Genomic DNA, 14,810 nt, shown 5'->3' on the forward strand with positions numbered 1-14,810 from the left:
GTTTTTAAAGGAATGTGCTGACTCACATAAGCAAGCAAGCTTGAATTAACCCCATGCAAATGTTATTAATAATTCAATGCAATTAAGTGCATCATTCAAAATAGTATACCAATTAGGTGTGGAGATATTTCAGGGATCAAAAACATGTTTTGGGTATGGTTGTTCCTATATTAGTCATTCCATGATAATTAGTGTAAAATTAAACATTCATACATACATATGTCAAGAGTTGTTATTAATGATAGAGTCGACGTTGTTGGACAATGAAGATCTAGTTAAATTAGTTTATTGCTCCTCTTCTACTTTTAAACAAAACAAAATAAAATTCTCCTTTAACTAAACCTAGGGAAAATACAATCATGCCTTACTCGTTAATTACTAATGTATAAACTTTATGCTTGCATTCAAATAATCATTTGAAAAGTACCCCAAACATCCGTGAAGTAATGCCCCTTAAGTATATGGCATAGCCCCTTCACTCTTACAATTCAATATGTTATTGTGCTAGAAGTGAAATGAATAAAACTTCACACACACCTCCTAGTCCCAAACAATCAAAACAAATATATTTATGATTGCACAATGTGAACAAGTTGCATTTGGTATTGTGTGTGAAATACGTTCCACATCAACATTGATTATATTTGAAACTTTATTAGTTATAAATTCATAAAGTACCTTGCCAATTGTCTTAAATGTAGGTGTATCAACATGTTGGCCTAGTGTGCCAAAAGCACGTGCTTTGCAACCTCAAGGTCATGCGAAGTAATGAATCTGATATTTAGTTCATAATAAAAAGGTCTTCATGTTTGTTGCATCATATAATATTCATGCTTGTCGCATTGAGAGCAAGACCTCTACAATAATGTAATGTCAAATGTCTTTATGTATGTGATGCCGAATACTTCCCATTTCTTTGGTCACTGTACATTGATCATGGTATACCCTCACAAATAATCATTGAATGGTTGTTATTTCATGATGCATGACACATGTCTATGTTTTCCTTTGACAACGAACCGAGGTAACTATTTTGTTATTTCAGTATCAATTACAGAATCAAAACATTATCAAGAACCTTACTCATGTCTAAGAATATTCCAACTCTTGCAGCTCAAAAGCACTGGAATAAGTGGGGTGTATCAAGCAGTCATTTGAAGGCTTATTGGAAATGGATTTGGTCTTTTAGGGGACCAACAAAATACACTCTATTCATATCATATGGCTTTTGCTACATGCAACACTACCGATAGGTCAATCTTTGAAAGGAAATGTGGCACCCGTTCTTAGACAGTGTAGTTATTGTGGTGACTTGCAGGAAACTACCAAGCATGCTCTCTGGTCCTATTCACTAGCTCAACAGGTTTGGAATAAAGTTCTTTCCTTATTCCTGACAATTAGTGTAGGTTGCCTATTCTCATGGGGATTAGCGGTATGGGGGGTTCTCCATTCCAGTCTATTATTGTATGAGGCAGGTGATGCTCTAGAGGCTAAGACTGTCATCAACAGGCATCTAATATCTGTCTCGCCTTTTCAGCAGCCTCGAAAGCAAATGCGTGCAGCCCAAGTATGGAAAACAATATCCACAATTACATTATGGACCTTATGGAAGTATCGATGTAAAAGATGATTCCATAGTACCCCTTCTCTCAATTATATTGCTATAATTATGGGACAACTTATTGGTAGTAGTGCGTGGGCAGTATGACAATATGTCGGGCCCTTCGGAGGTTGTTCTTAAGAAAAGGAAAAGATTACTACAATTATGGAGGAAGTTGCCTCTATTCACGATCTCCTCTCAAGGACCAATCTGGAAGTATCATCATCCCTGGCCCTTCCCCTGATTATCCTTTTTGTATATAATACTCTCTAAATTGTACAGTTTGTAGCCTTATGGCGTTTTTTCTTAATACTAATGAAGGAAATCTTTTTGGAAAAAAAAAAAAAAAAAACTAAAAACCAAAACATTATCATCATTAAAGTATGGGCTATAGTTCTAACTTTTGATGATTAAAAGTCAAATGTTTCAAGAAGACATACATTGGAAATTTTACCATAATTAGTGGCATCGAGTCTCCTAATGCTACGACCCACATCCTTAGTCGTATGATACATATTTACGTAACCTCGACACAAAACGTTAAAATATTCCATGTATTTCCTTGTGGGCCAATCACTCCATGTAACCATTTCCCGGTGAATGGTAGAACAAAGGGTTGTTTTATTTGAAAATCCGATAAATTTTTTATATGTAGTTCATGAGGTACTATGAGATCTATCGAGTTATCCTCCTCCACCTTATTGCTTTCACATGCTTGCTTATAGGAAAGATTAAATCAGCTCCCACTTTGTCTAACCATTTTAGCACTTAAGAAACTTAACCAGACTGACATATTGTCTTAAAAGTATCATGAAATCAAATATTCCATTTCGGGTGCATCTTTCTTTTGAGGATTCATTATGCTCTATATATAAAGACATATACTTTTTCTCAATTTACATGGACCCTTGTTCTTATTTGATAAAGTTTTAACTTCACTTCAAACTTTTTTGAGTTGGCACGGGCAACTCATGGCATATCAAAATTCTCTTTACAAAAATCATTGACAGCTTGCAATTATTCCTTATGTAATGGTACTGCAATGGACACTAAACCTTGTAGCATTATGCTTCAGATTATTATTTGGGTTTATCTTTAAACTCGTTTCACAAGCCACAATGTGCACTCCTACTTTTGCACCAAGAACCATGTTGTATTTGCCTTGCTAGTAAAGTAGGTGAGAAACAAACTCTTGAAGATACTAACATTTCATTATTGTCAAATCGTGTTAATGGTTTAACTAGTTAATATTATCACGTTGAAGGGTGTATTGAACAATTAATATTGCCAATTTCAAATCACACTAACAATATTAACTACGTACTTGCTTAGATTGACATTTGTATATATTCAAAAGAAAAAGGGAAACATAAGTTCCCACTTTACATTGAGAATTTTCTTTACACCTCAGAATTGCCAAAAACTACACAACATAATGCCATTGCATTGTCAACATTTGAAAATTGACAAAAACACTCAAATACAACACTTTTATGCACAAGATAATCAACATGAGACTAAATTGGACTACATGCCATTGTAGTGCCAACGAAATGCTTTCAATGATATATTTTTTATATGAGACCATTACATGTAAAATATGAACATCAAGAGGAATATTGAATATCATATGAATCAGCTATAGGAGTGGCCCAAGGATGCCCATTAGTGTACACCCTATTTGGAAATTATGTAGATGAGCTCTTACACACATGGGTGGAAAAGTGGATGGATCTATTCTAATGAGAGAGATGACCGATTTCTATAATGCCTATTGTCAGTGATGTTGTGACTCATTTTTCACCTTTTAGAAAAGCTCCAAAAGCACTTAAGAGTTCTTGGTGTTTATTGCAAAAATAGAGTTCTTGTGATGAATAATGGGAAAAACTAAAGTCATTGTGCAGAAGACCTCAATAGCCTTGGACAGAAAAGCACGATGAGACGTGTTTGACATTATGTCTCTTTTGAAATTATGCTCAAACGACCAAAGTTCTGTAGTCAAGTGATGTTAAAATCTTGGTTGACACAAGCATATCCGGTTTTGGGGGTACTCAAGCATACTATGCACAAATTTGTGGGTTGCAAACTAGATTGTGGCTTTTTACACCATTGTCATGCCCACACTTGTATATAGGTAAAAAACGTGGAAGCGACGACTCTACCATACTTATATATAACCAATCTTAGAAGGAAAGGATTTGTTTCATATTGTTCTATTTAGTTCAATTAGAGCATGTGAGGCGCATATGGGTTCAACTAAGGATGCTACTTTAGATAGGATTGTCGAACTCGAGGCTCACAAATGCCCAACCCTCTCCTTGAATGGTAAGCTTCATCATTGGGAAGCATCAAAAGCTTGTATCCAACTCACGCACGAAAGTACAATTGGCGCGAGGTAGGTCGCAATGTTTACATAACCAACATTACGTTTTTATTGTATTATTGCAAACCCATTTTTAGGATCAAATTGTTAACGTGATATCTACGAACTAAGCAAATCTCAATGTATGCAAATGCTAAAGAATGCGAACCATACAGTTACCCCAAAATCGGGGTGGCCTTTTCACACGAGAGCTCTTACTCCTTAACACAAGTTTGAAAAGCACATTGCCACCTATTAATGGGTAGTTCTTTTTACATGAAAAGCACATTGCCACCTATTAATGGGTAGTTTCCCACGAATGACAATATGACTATGTTCCTTGTATAATTTTGGTCAACGACTAATATTGTAGATTGGAAACATGAAGCCTCTTGGTGTTGTTAAAACGAAGGAATATGATATTATTTCCCTTAATAGTGGACATTAATAATCTACCTATCTATCTTGTTATTGCCAATAAAACTTCCAACCAGTGCATGGTTGAATTATAGAATAGAAAGGCATACTTTTAAAGACTAAACATTGGAAATCATTATATGATCTGACTATAAAATAAAAGCATAATTTATTCTAAAACTGAAACTGTCCATATGTCTTGACTCCTAAGTCCTAACTTATGTTGAAGTTCATTGAATAAAATATGTTCACATGGGGTGTAGTAATGGTTAGGACATGACAATATGGAATATTTCGGGGGAAGATTACTAAAATATGCTCATATGTATATATATATATATGTATATATATGTATATAAGAAAGCAATAAAGAGTGCTTGCTTTATTCCAAACGGATCAACAAAACTTTGGTGTAGAAATACCTACATTCATTGCCTTAACAAAGTAATGGTTGGTGAATTGGTGCAATCTTGGATGATACGATAGGAACTACGAGTTGTGACTCCTAAATATAAATTTTTAAGATGATGTCTCCTGGTATTTAGAGAATTCACTTAAACAACCTAATAATCAATATCAAGGATGGCTTGTTATCCAGGTTTTCCTAAAAATCTTGATGGACATAGCTCTTAGTGAAAACAATTAATTGTCAAATTGTGCGTATAATGAAAAGGCTGATTAGAAAATTTAGTGTCGAAATCTCTCAAATATGACACACTAAAATTATAATTAATAGCAAACTAAGCCTATGATTTCAATTTGAGGACTCCAAAATGTGATCAGTAATCAAATATTGCAATTAAAAATTTTCAAATTGCAAATCAAAGTCAAAATTCACAACCTCATATATATAAACATGTGTACACAATAAACATATGTACATACATATATGCATTATAGAACATGCATATATATATATATATATACAGGAACCATTCGGTTAAGTGCATGCCCACCTAAGTGCACCATTCTATTAAGTGCGTTTTTTTTTATATAGGTCAAAATCTAGATAAAAAAATTTACATTGTTCATGATGAAATTACATCAAACGAAATTAAAACTATGCTCCGAACATTCAAAAAACAATAAAAGAAAGGAGTTTTTAACAAAAAATAATAATTTAAAGAATTTGTTACTTGATGGTGGGTGGGGTCTCCTGGAAATGCACAAAGAGAAATGCAAGGAAAAAAGAACCAAATTTCAGAATCGGTCTCTCTAGTCGTAGCGTCTATGTGTGTGTGTGTGTTTATGCGAGTCGGTAATTTTGATTCTCGTTAAAGAAAATAAACTTTCCTATTTAACCCAATTATCCACTTCCATTTCCGTATTCATTCATTCTTAATTTTATTTATTTCTTTCTCTCCCTCCCTCACTTTCTTTCTTTCTCTCCATCTCTCCTCCCGCCGCCGCCGCCTTCGTTCATTCTTAATTTTCTCCTTCTTTCTTTCTCTCCCTCCCTCCCTCCTCCCTCTCTTTCTCTTTCTGTGCATCTCATTTATTTTCTTTCTGTTCCAGCTTATGCTTTCTCCGTTGCTCCTCCTCTCTCTTTTCCGGTCTCCTCCATCTCCATCTATACTACGATTCCTCAAACCTCCCGCCACAGGGAAGAGAATGCAAGGGAAAATCTCATCATATCCAAGGAAGTTCATTCAGGAAAAGGCAAAAACTCAAGGTAATATGGAATCGGGAAAAAGTGATATCCAACAAGAGTATGCTGAAACCATAAGCATTTCAGGTCAATTATATCACATTAATCGATCACTTTTCTAATGAAGGAAACATATGGTACGAACACAGAAGGGAATTTTTTCAAGAAACCCCCAAAAAAATTCAACTCCTAAATGCGCAACTCGGTTAAGTGCGAACTTAACCGAATGGTTACTGTATATATACATACATACATACATACATACATATATATATATATATATATATATATGCATATTAGAGATATTGAGTTGCAAATCCTGCAAATTTACAATTTGGTGTAAAGAGCAAAAACGTGGGAAGACGAAGGGAAAAAAGTGAGGGGCATTGAATTGTCGTCGTTACATGGAAGGTTTACACGCAACACGTCAAAAGAAGCATGGTTTTAGGACATCACAAGTGTTCTCCCATTCCATCCCATTGGTGCAAGGTAGGCTAGCAAACAAACCTTGACATATATATTCATTTCACAACGGAAGCCCATGGGGCAGTTGTAATAAAGGGTCAACGAGATACTTAATGGAAGCCTGAGTCCAAGGAAGGGTAGGTAGAATGACGGAAACATGACCGAGACAAGTGTCCGCAGCCGATAGGTCAGGATGATGGAAACTCATTGGGTCGCCATCCCCAGTTTACTAAGAAGTCTTTAGAGAGAGAGAGAGAGAGAGAGAGAGAGAGAGAGAGAGAGAGTTTTCAAGTAGCACCAACTTCAGCTTCAGCTTCCTTTGCTTTTTTTTGTATGTAAAAGCACCAACTTCCTTTGCTTTTTAGACAGACATATTCACATACATACATATATGTATACGTATACATATACGTATACGTATACATACGAATAAACGTATACCTTCTCATCAGGAAAGAGAGCAGACGAATATATGGAGGTGCAGAAGAACAGAGCTCTCTCTTTCTCTGTCTTTCTTTCTTTCTTTCTGGAGAAGAATGTGAAAACAAGAAAGACAGAGAAGGAAGAAGAAGAAACAGACAGACGCCTGTGAAGGACGAAGGAAGATCTACGAAGCAGAAGAAGCAGAAGCAGAAGCAGAAGAAGCAGAAGAAGCAGAAGGAAGCAGTAAGGAGAAGGAAAGATGACAGTTGCTAACGACGTCTCCAAGCTCGTTACCTCCACCGGTGGCCATCTCTCCAAGAGAGATGTCTCCTCTGCTGTCCAATCGTACGCCTCCTCCCTCTGTCTGTCTTCGCCACAGTGCTGTTCTTCTTCTGTTTCTTTCTCCTCCTTCCCAGAGAGAATCTCTGTCTTCTAAGAGTTTTTCATTCGTCTCCTTCTCTTTCTCTTCCATGTCTCCTCAAAAATGTTCATACATCATACATCTCTCCTCTCAAAGACGTTTTTCTCCTCCATCACCATCACCATCACCATCACCATCACCATCACCATCACCATGTCCATGTCCATGGCTTCTGATTCTTTTCAGCCTACCACATTTCCTCACACTCGCCGTTTTCTTCTTGTACAGAATTTTTCATGTTCATTCAAACCCCGTTCTTTCTTCCTTTTTTTATCCTTATAGAGTTTGATATGAACTCTCACGCTTCACTTTGTATGCAAATTCCTTCATAAAAAGATCTTGCCATGACATTCATTCCATATTATTTCTTTACAAAATCTGGCACGGTTCCTGTGCACGATTCCATGCAGTCAATCTGTACAACATTCCTTTCTTTCATTCGCTCTAGAAGAATTGGCACGATCTTTTGTGCTCTTTTTTATGTCAGTTAGCCCTTGTCACTCTTGTTTATTCCTTCTCGCATGATCTCTGTATTGGTTATATGTACTTTTCCACAGTCTTTTTAGAACAGATTCCATAATATCTTCTGTCTAGTTTCAGAGGTTTTGAATGATTTCGAACTTCTCCAATGACATTTTAATATAGTGCTTTCATTAGGTAGGACATATTTTTATTGATTGTGAATGTGATGCACCTTCTCTCAGATCTAATCTGCTTCTGTTATTTTACTAGATAGAGATTATCTTCGCATGGCAAAATGCTGATGCATTCCTTCAGATCTAATGTACCATTCTTCTTCTTTTGAGCGAGCATCTCATGGTCTTTCGGTTTTGCAGTTATGAGAATTATCATTCATACTATGGTGGCGACGAAGATAAACGCAAGTCAAATTATGCAGACATGGTCAAAATTCATTTAAATAATCGCATTATCCATGAATGAAATTCCGTTTGTTGTGAGAGATCAATGCTATAATCTCTACTCTATATACAGGTGAATAAGTACTATGATCTTGCAACTAGTTTCTATGAGTATGGATGGGGTCAGTCCTTCCATTTTGCTCACAGGTAATTTGAAAGTACATATCAAGTATTTTTAAGAAATTCAAGACTCTTTGATTTATCGCAGCTTTTGAAATTCTTTAGTTTAACATAATGTTGCAACTCTTCTGTCAACAGGCTGAAGTATGAGTCCTTGCAAGAGAGCATAAAAAGGCATGAGCATTACCTTGCACTTCGTCTCCAATTAAAACCAGGAATGAAGGTCTCATATTCTCTAAGACACTTTTGCATACCTTTGTCATGATGGGAAGTCAGTATATTGTATGTCTCTTGCATGACAAACAAATATACATTTTGTGTGTGTATATGAAGATTTCCTTTCTATTTTTGCAGAATAACCCTACATTGTGGTGGTATGAGTAGATTTCACACCGTGGACATTTGTAGGATAACATACTCTTGTAGGACTAATGTACACTATCAAGGTTCAATCTATAAGGAGGCATTGTATTACCAAGTGGCATTGTGATACATGTTCCTCCTTTATTCAATTTGATCGTGCCTGTCTATTCTTTTCCAATTTGGTCACATCCAAGAATATCAGAATGGGGGTGGTACATTTATACTTATGGCATGTGATTGGGAACCATTCTAGCATTTCAGCATACCTACAATGAGTATCCCCTCTATTGCCAACCATTTAGGTAGCCTAAGTGTCAATCTGGAGTATCTTTGCTTTGGAGTATGTGTCACTGTTGGGGTAGCCAAATGATTATTTCATATGGCACTGGTGATTTTCCTATCATGGCAATCATCTAGACTAAAATGCATCCCCAAATCTCCCCAGTTCTATGCCCTGAGAAAGCATGTTCTCCTTGTTTCTTCTCCATTGAGAAGATTCAGTATTAAAAGTGAATTAGACAACCACTATTCTGTTTGTTGTTCATGGAATCGTTGTGTATATGAACATTTTCATTTGAAGGCATGAAGGTCTACATATCCACAAGAAATTGGAGCACAGGCTGCCCTTTACAGGGAGTACTGACGCCTTGTGTATGCCTAGGTATTAGTAGTATCGTGTGTGCCACATTTTTCACGCTGAATGAGAACTTTGCAACTGATCTTGCTGCCCCTATGCTTGAATGATGTCATAACACCATCAGCTTAGTAATAATTACATGTTCAAATTGACGTTAAAGGATCAAAACGTCTTTGTAGTCCCTTGCAAGAGTTGTAAACGACCCGATCTCTTAAGTAGATGCCTCATTTATGTAAAGACTGAAGAGAGTAGGTGGAAATGTGCATCCTTGTTTTATATCAATCATGCTATCCATTATCTTTGAGAACCCATTAGGATTCCTTGTCATATTGGTAACAGAATATAAGATCTACTGATCTGAAGTATTTGCTTTGTATCCACAAGAAATTGGAGCACAGGCTGCCCTTTACAGGGAGTACTGACACCTTGTGTATGCCTGGGTATTAGTAGTATCATGTGTGCCACATTTTCCGCGCTCAATGAGAACTTTGCGTCTGATCTTGCTGCCCCTATGCTGGAATGATGTCATAACACCATCAGCTTAGTAATAATTACATGTTCAAATTGACGTTAAAGCATCGAAACGTCTTTGTAATTCCTTGCAAGAGTTGTAAACGACCCGATCTTCTAAGTAGATGCCTCATTTATGTAAAGACTGAAGAGAGTAGGTGGAAATGTGCATCCTTGTTTTATATCAATCATGCTATCCATTATCTTTGAGAACCCATTAGGATTCCTTGTCATTTTCATAACAGAATATAAGATCTACTGATCTGAAGTGTTTGCTTTGTATTCAGGTTTTAGATGTTGGTTGTGGTATTGGTGGGCCTTTGCGAGAGATTGCTGCCTTCAGGTTTAATAAACACATCCCGTGTTTCAAATAAAAGAAGCATAAATTTCATTGCTTATGCTTAATTGTGCGAATGTGTAATATCTAATAGCTGATGTGTTCATAGTGGATAATAATGTTTGTATGACCATGCACTAGGTTTTTCGTAGATTAATTTGCTCAATAATATACTTGAGAGAGCAAAAGAGAAAAATTGAAGTAACATCCTAACTTGATCTGAAATCCTATTTGTTCATATGTAGTGGTGCTTCTATAACTGGGCTGAACAACAATGCCTACCAGATATCCCGAGGAATTGTATGCTGCCAATACCATTTCTAAATTAAATGATTATATTATGTTTATCTGTTGTATTTAGTAAGATCTTTCTAAATACCTTCATGTAACTCTTATAGGAGTTGAATAAAGCATGGGGTCTGGACAAGACTTGCAATTTCATCAAAGTAAGCATTTTAATGAGTATGCAGTTTCTTCTCTGTTAGGATCATTGAAATATCACAGTGATGGACTGCAAGTCTTGAGGAGGACTCTAATTTTTTTGTTTTGTTCTTCAGGCTGATTTTATGCAGATGCCAGTGGCTGATGAGAGCTATGATGCAGTATATACTATTGAAGCTTCGTGCCATGCTCCAGATCCTGTAAGTGTCATTACTTTTCACTGTTCAGTTAACTTATATGACCTCATTAGTTTTATATTTTTGTAATAAACAGTTTGAAAAATGCATGAAGTCATACTCCTTTGTTTCAGGTTGCCTGCTACAAAGAGATTAAGAGGGTCCTCAAGCCTGGCCAACTTTTTGCTGGGTATGAGTGGTGTATGACTGCTGCTTATGATCCTAAGAACCCAGAACACAATGGCATTAAGGTGTGTGGGATGAATCAAGATGTTTTTATAGTGGAAAAACTTTGAAATGCCCCTCAGTTTTTCTATATTTTTTCTGTTAAGAAAATTGATGGCAGTATGCGTGTAACTTAACTATATCACGGTGTTAAATAATGCGAATCAATTCGCTAATGATGTTTGAATGGTTGTAGGCAGAGATCGAACTTGGCAATGGATTGCCAGATGTTCGCACAACAAGTGAGTGTCTTGAGGCTCTGAAGGCTGCAGGATTTGAGGTATATGCTCAAACAATTTTTAGTTATAGCTAACCTATAGTTCATTTATCTGTACTCATGCAATCGCACTTGCATGTGCACGCGCACACACTCACAGTGTTCTTTTCCATGACCTAATGGTTAGAAGTCATTCTTACTCTAAATTTGAGTCTTCATTTTTAAGCGGACACGACCTCAATTTTTTCTCTATAAAATTCTTTAGGTTATCATGGAAAAAGACTTGGCAAGTTCTTCGCCGCTGCCTTGGTACCTCCCTTTGGATACAAGTCGAGTGTCCATTAGCAACTTCCGTCTAACAAAAATGGGGAGGTTTCTCACACATAATCTGGTAAAACAAAAATACCATAGAAGTATGTCCAAAACACCAAGAGTACGCCTAACACTTTGGATGTTTCCAGGATACCCCTAAGTTTGCAAAATGTACCAGAACACCCTATCCTCTGTAGTAGACAGATGTCCTACAGAAGGGTGTATTGGTAAAAGTGTGAAACTGGGGGGGTATTTTCAAGTTAGGCGTATTTTGATGTTGTTATGTTAGAAGCAGTGGTAACCGAAGTCTGAAACCCAGTTTATAAATTCAGGTAAAATTATTGGAAACTGTGCGCATTGCTCCTGAAGGTAGTGTGCGTGTCAGCAACTTTCTGGAAAAGGCTGCTGATGGGCTTGTTGCTGGTGGCAGGTAAATAATTTTTATATTCTTTCTTTCTGAATGTTTTACATCTGAAACATCTGGCTTTTGCTTAAGGGTGACATACTCTAAAATGCCCCTGATTTTCCCTTTACTTCCTAAATGCTCTGAGTTGTTATTTCCCAAACGTCCATGGTCACACCCCTGAAAGAGAAAAAGGGAAAGAACTCATCCACTGCATAATTGCTCAATTCATCATGTAATTTTGCTCAGATAGCACGTAATTTATCCACATCATAATTTTGCTTTATTTGTCACATAATTTTTTGCTGTTTCATGGTTGACGAACCTTAAATAATAAAAAACTTAAGAGCATTTTGGGATGAAAACAAAACTCAGTGGTGTTTCAGAAAATTTCATGTTAATTACTCATAAAAGTGGTAGGTATGTACTGTGGCAACATAAAAATACTCTCAGACCAGTCCATATTTACTGTAATGCCCCTAAGTTTTGTAAGAGTATATGAAGATATCTCTGTTGTAGTAACTGTTTATATGGGTGATTTGGGTAATGTCAATAACACCTGAGAATTCTGGTAAATGATGTTTCAAGCTGTATAATTTATATGTAGCACACTTCTACTTCTAGGATCTGGAGGTAGATTTGACCTTGCAACAAAACGACCAAGTGATTTTATCTATTTTTTCATAAACAAAATAATATATTATTCTATTTGTTTTTTCTCCAAGAGGTAATTTAAAACTACTAAATTGTTTTTTCAGGATGGATATTTTTACACCCATGTATTTCTTCCTTGTGCGGAAGCCTGCTGAAGCTTGTTAAGGGTCTGGAGATCAATAAACTTTTATTCCGATTCTTATCTCCATATGAATCGAGTGATAAACCAGATTATCTTATTTTGTAGTGTTATGCTAGAAAAAAGATGCTTTATAACACTATCACTACCATCATCACCAATATTTATTATTAATATAGTTGTAGCGTTTTTCTCTTAAAATTGAATTTACAGTCCCTCTTTTCTTGTTATTGACTTTAGAGAGCTACTCATTTCTTTGTTTTGATTGCTAACTGAACCTTTGAGTTATTTTTCCTTTTGTTGCACGTCCTTTCAAAATTTGTGTTTCTGCACATTCGTCTTTGCGGTTCTGTTCTGTCAACCTTATCCAAAGTGATCAAGTTGATAAAAATTCAATTGACAAAGATCCACATGATTAGTGCAAGCATAACACAATGGGCAAGGACCCACATATAAAGTGCAAGCATAATACAACTGGCAAAACATGAGCTCATCATGCCAGAACATGAAATGCCACCTTTAAAGAGCATTTTGCAGGAAATAACCATAAATGTCTTCATACTGATAACAAAAAAGAAACTATCTTTGATCTTTTGATGTATAACCAAGCTACACAACTGATAGGACAAAAGTGTGATAGTTGCCAGTTTCACATTCTCAATCTGGTATTTGTGGTGTTTGAACTTTCCCTATTATAGCTGTCCCTATTGATTGTAGACAATGCAAAGTGTACAATAATAGAAAGAAAGAAAGAAAGATATATTAACGTCTTCTAAGGCCAAATTTGACCCATGAGACAATTGGTTTACAACAAAATGAGTATTTATCCAGTCATCATAACTAAAATAAAATAAAGTAAACATAGAACTTAAGCTAAAAGAGTTCTAGTAGTGTACAATACGTGGTATACTTGATAAAGGAAGTGACTTTACACTAATCCTAATTTTATTTCCACCCAAGCCTCTCGAAAAGAAGTGGGGGGTCAAAGGGTTTTGATGTGGGTGTGACCTGTGGTTCCAATGTAGAGAGTGCCCTAGCCATGGCTTCTAGGCGGTGTAGCTCACGTTCCCTTATTTTCATTATTGCTTCCACACCACGTCGAGTTGCTTTGAAACCCGGCACCCGAGGATGTCTGGTTCTTCTTTGGTTTTCTGCCTCATCAAGGAAAAGGCCGAGTGGTGCAAGTGTGTCGACATTTGTTGGCTCCCCCTGTTCCTGAAAAACTTCATTTGTTACATGTTGGTGAACATTAGCAACATTTTGTAACTTATTCTCTCTGTGTTATTTTAGCTCTAGAATGTATTTGCCTAATTTCTTTATATCTAGAGTATCTAATAGCTATCGATTTAAACCCTAAACCCTACTATCGATTTGCTTCGGAGTTGGCGTGATAACATCATCACCAATGGTCTCTCTAATTTAGAAAACAAAAGAAAAGGGAGCCCACGACATGTAAAGAAACTATTCCTCAAATCATAAAAAAAACATGACGCCCTCGTAAAGCGAAATAAATGATCTCACCTCCAACTGATGATGCAAGAAAACTTAAAACGGATAATATATGAGAAATCAACAAGACAGCGACGACTGGCCCATGCAGGTCTCGAACCTGCGACCTTCGCGTTATTAGCACGACGCTCTAACCAACTGAGCTAATGGGCCTTTTGATGTATTTGTATCTACAATCGGATATATGATGTCATAAATATTTGATCGACCAACATGACAAGAACATCTTTGCAGGAGAAACCTTAAATATCCCAATGTCCATTCACACTATAAATTCAGTAGAAATCAATGTTAAATTCTGCTGAAGTAAATATTAAATATACTAATGGGATTTCATTCCTACATAACTTCAAGATAAACAATGCAAGCTTGACAATAAACATTTAACATTGCACACTGAATCATTTGGCCAAGTGGAAAAATAAAAATGGAAGTTCCATATAGTTCTTCAATTAACTTCTTAAAAGTCACTCATCCTAATGCAAGAGGTCTTGGTACAAACATAATTAAA

General features: G+C 36.2%; 1 protein-coding gene and 1 non-coding gene across 2 annotated transcripts; one reads left to right on the forward strand and one right to left on the reverse strand.

Moving 5' to 3' along the window:
• Positions 1 to 7,036: 7,036 nt before the first annotated feature.
• SMT1 (sterol methyltransferase 1) lies at positions 7,037 to 13,024 on the forward strand. Its single transcript, XM_087315919.1, has 13 exons — positions 7,037 to 7,260; positions 8,173 to 8,239; positions 8,330 to 8,403; positions 8,515 to 8,599; positions 10,174 to 10,229; positions 10,469 to 10,523; positions 10,622 to 10,669; positions 10,781 to 10,864; positions 10,975 to 11,091; positions 11,262 to 11,345; positions 11,548 to 11,673; positions 11,927 to 12,024; positions 12,756 to 13,024. The coding sequence occupies exons 1-13, from the start codon at positions 7,175 to 7,177 to the stop codon at positions 12,814 to 12,816; spliced, it is 1,041 nt and encodes a 346-aa protein (XP_087172045.1). The 5' UTR covers positions 7,037 to 7,174; the 3' UTR covers positions 12,817 to 13,024.
• A 1,354-nt stretch (positions 13,025 to 14,378) lies between these two features.
• Positions 14,379 to 14,452, reverse strand: TRNAI-AAU (transfer RNA isoleucine (anticodon AAU)). Its single transcript has one exon. It is a non-coding gene; the product is annotated as a tRNA-Ile (tRNA).
• Positions 14,453 to 14,810: the final 358 nt, after the last annotated feature.

Source organism: Azolla caroliniana, unplaced genomic scaffold (assembly GCF_043228905.1).
Source record: "Azolla caroliniana isolate FFs.n. ecotype wild unplaced genomic scaffold, voAzoCaro1.0.p SCAF_2, whole genome shotgun sequence".
Classification (NCBI taxonomy): Eukaryota; Viridiplantae; Streptophyta; class Polypodiopsida; order Salviniales; family Salviniaceae; genus Azolla; species Azolla caroliniana.

Coding starts and splice junctions, on each gene's coding strand:
- SMT1 (XM_087315919.1), top strand. CDS start 7,175: ATGACAGTTGCTAACGACGTCTCCAAGCTCGTTACCTCCACCGGTGGC. Junction 8,240..8,329: donor AGTCAAATTATGCAGACATG/GTCAAAATTCAT, acceptor CTCTATATACAG/GTGAATAAGTACTATGATCT. Junction 11,346..11,547: donor TGAAGGCTGCAGGATTTGAG/GTATATGCTCAA, acceptor AAAATTCTTTAG/GTTATCATGGAAAAAGACTT.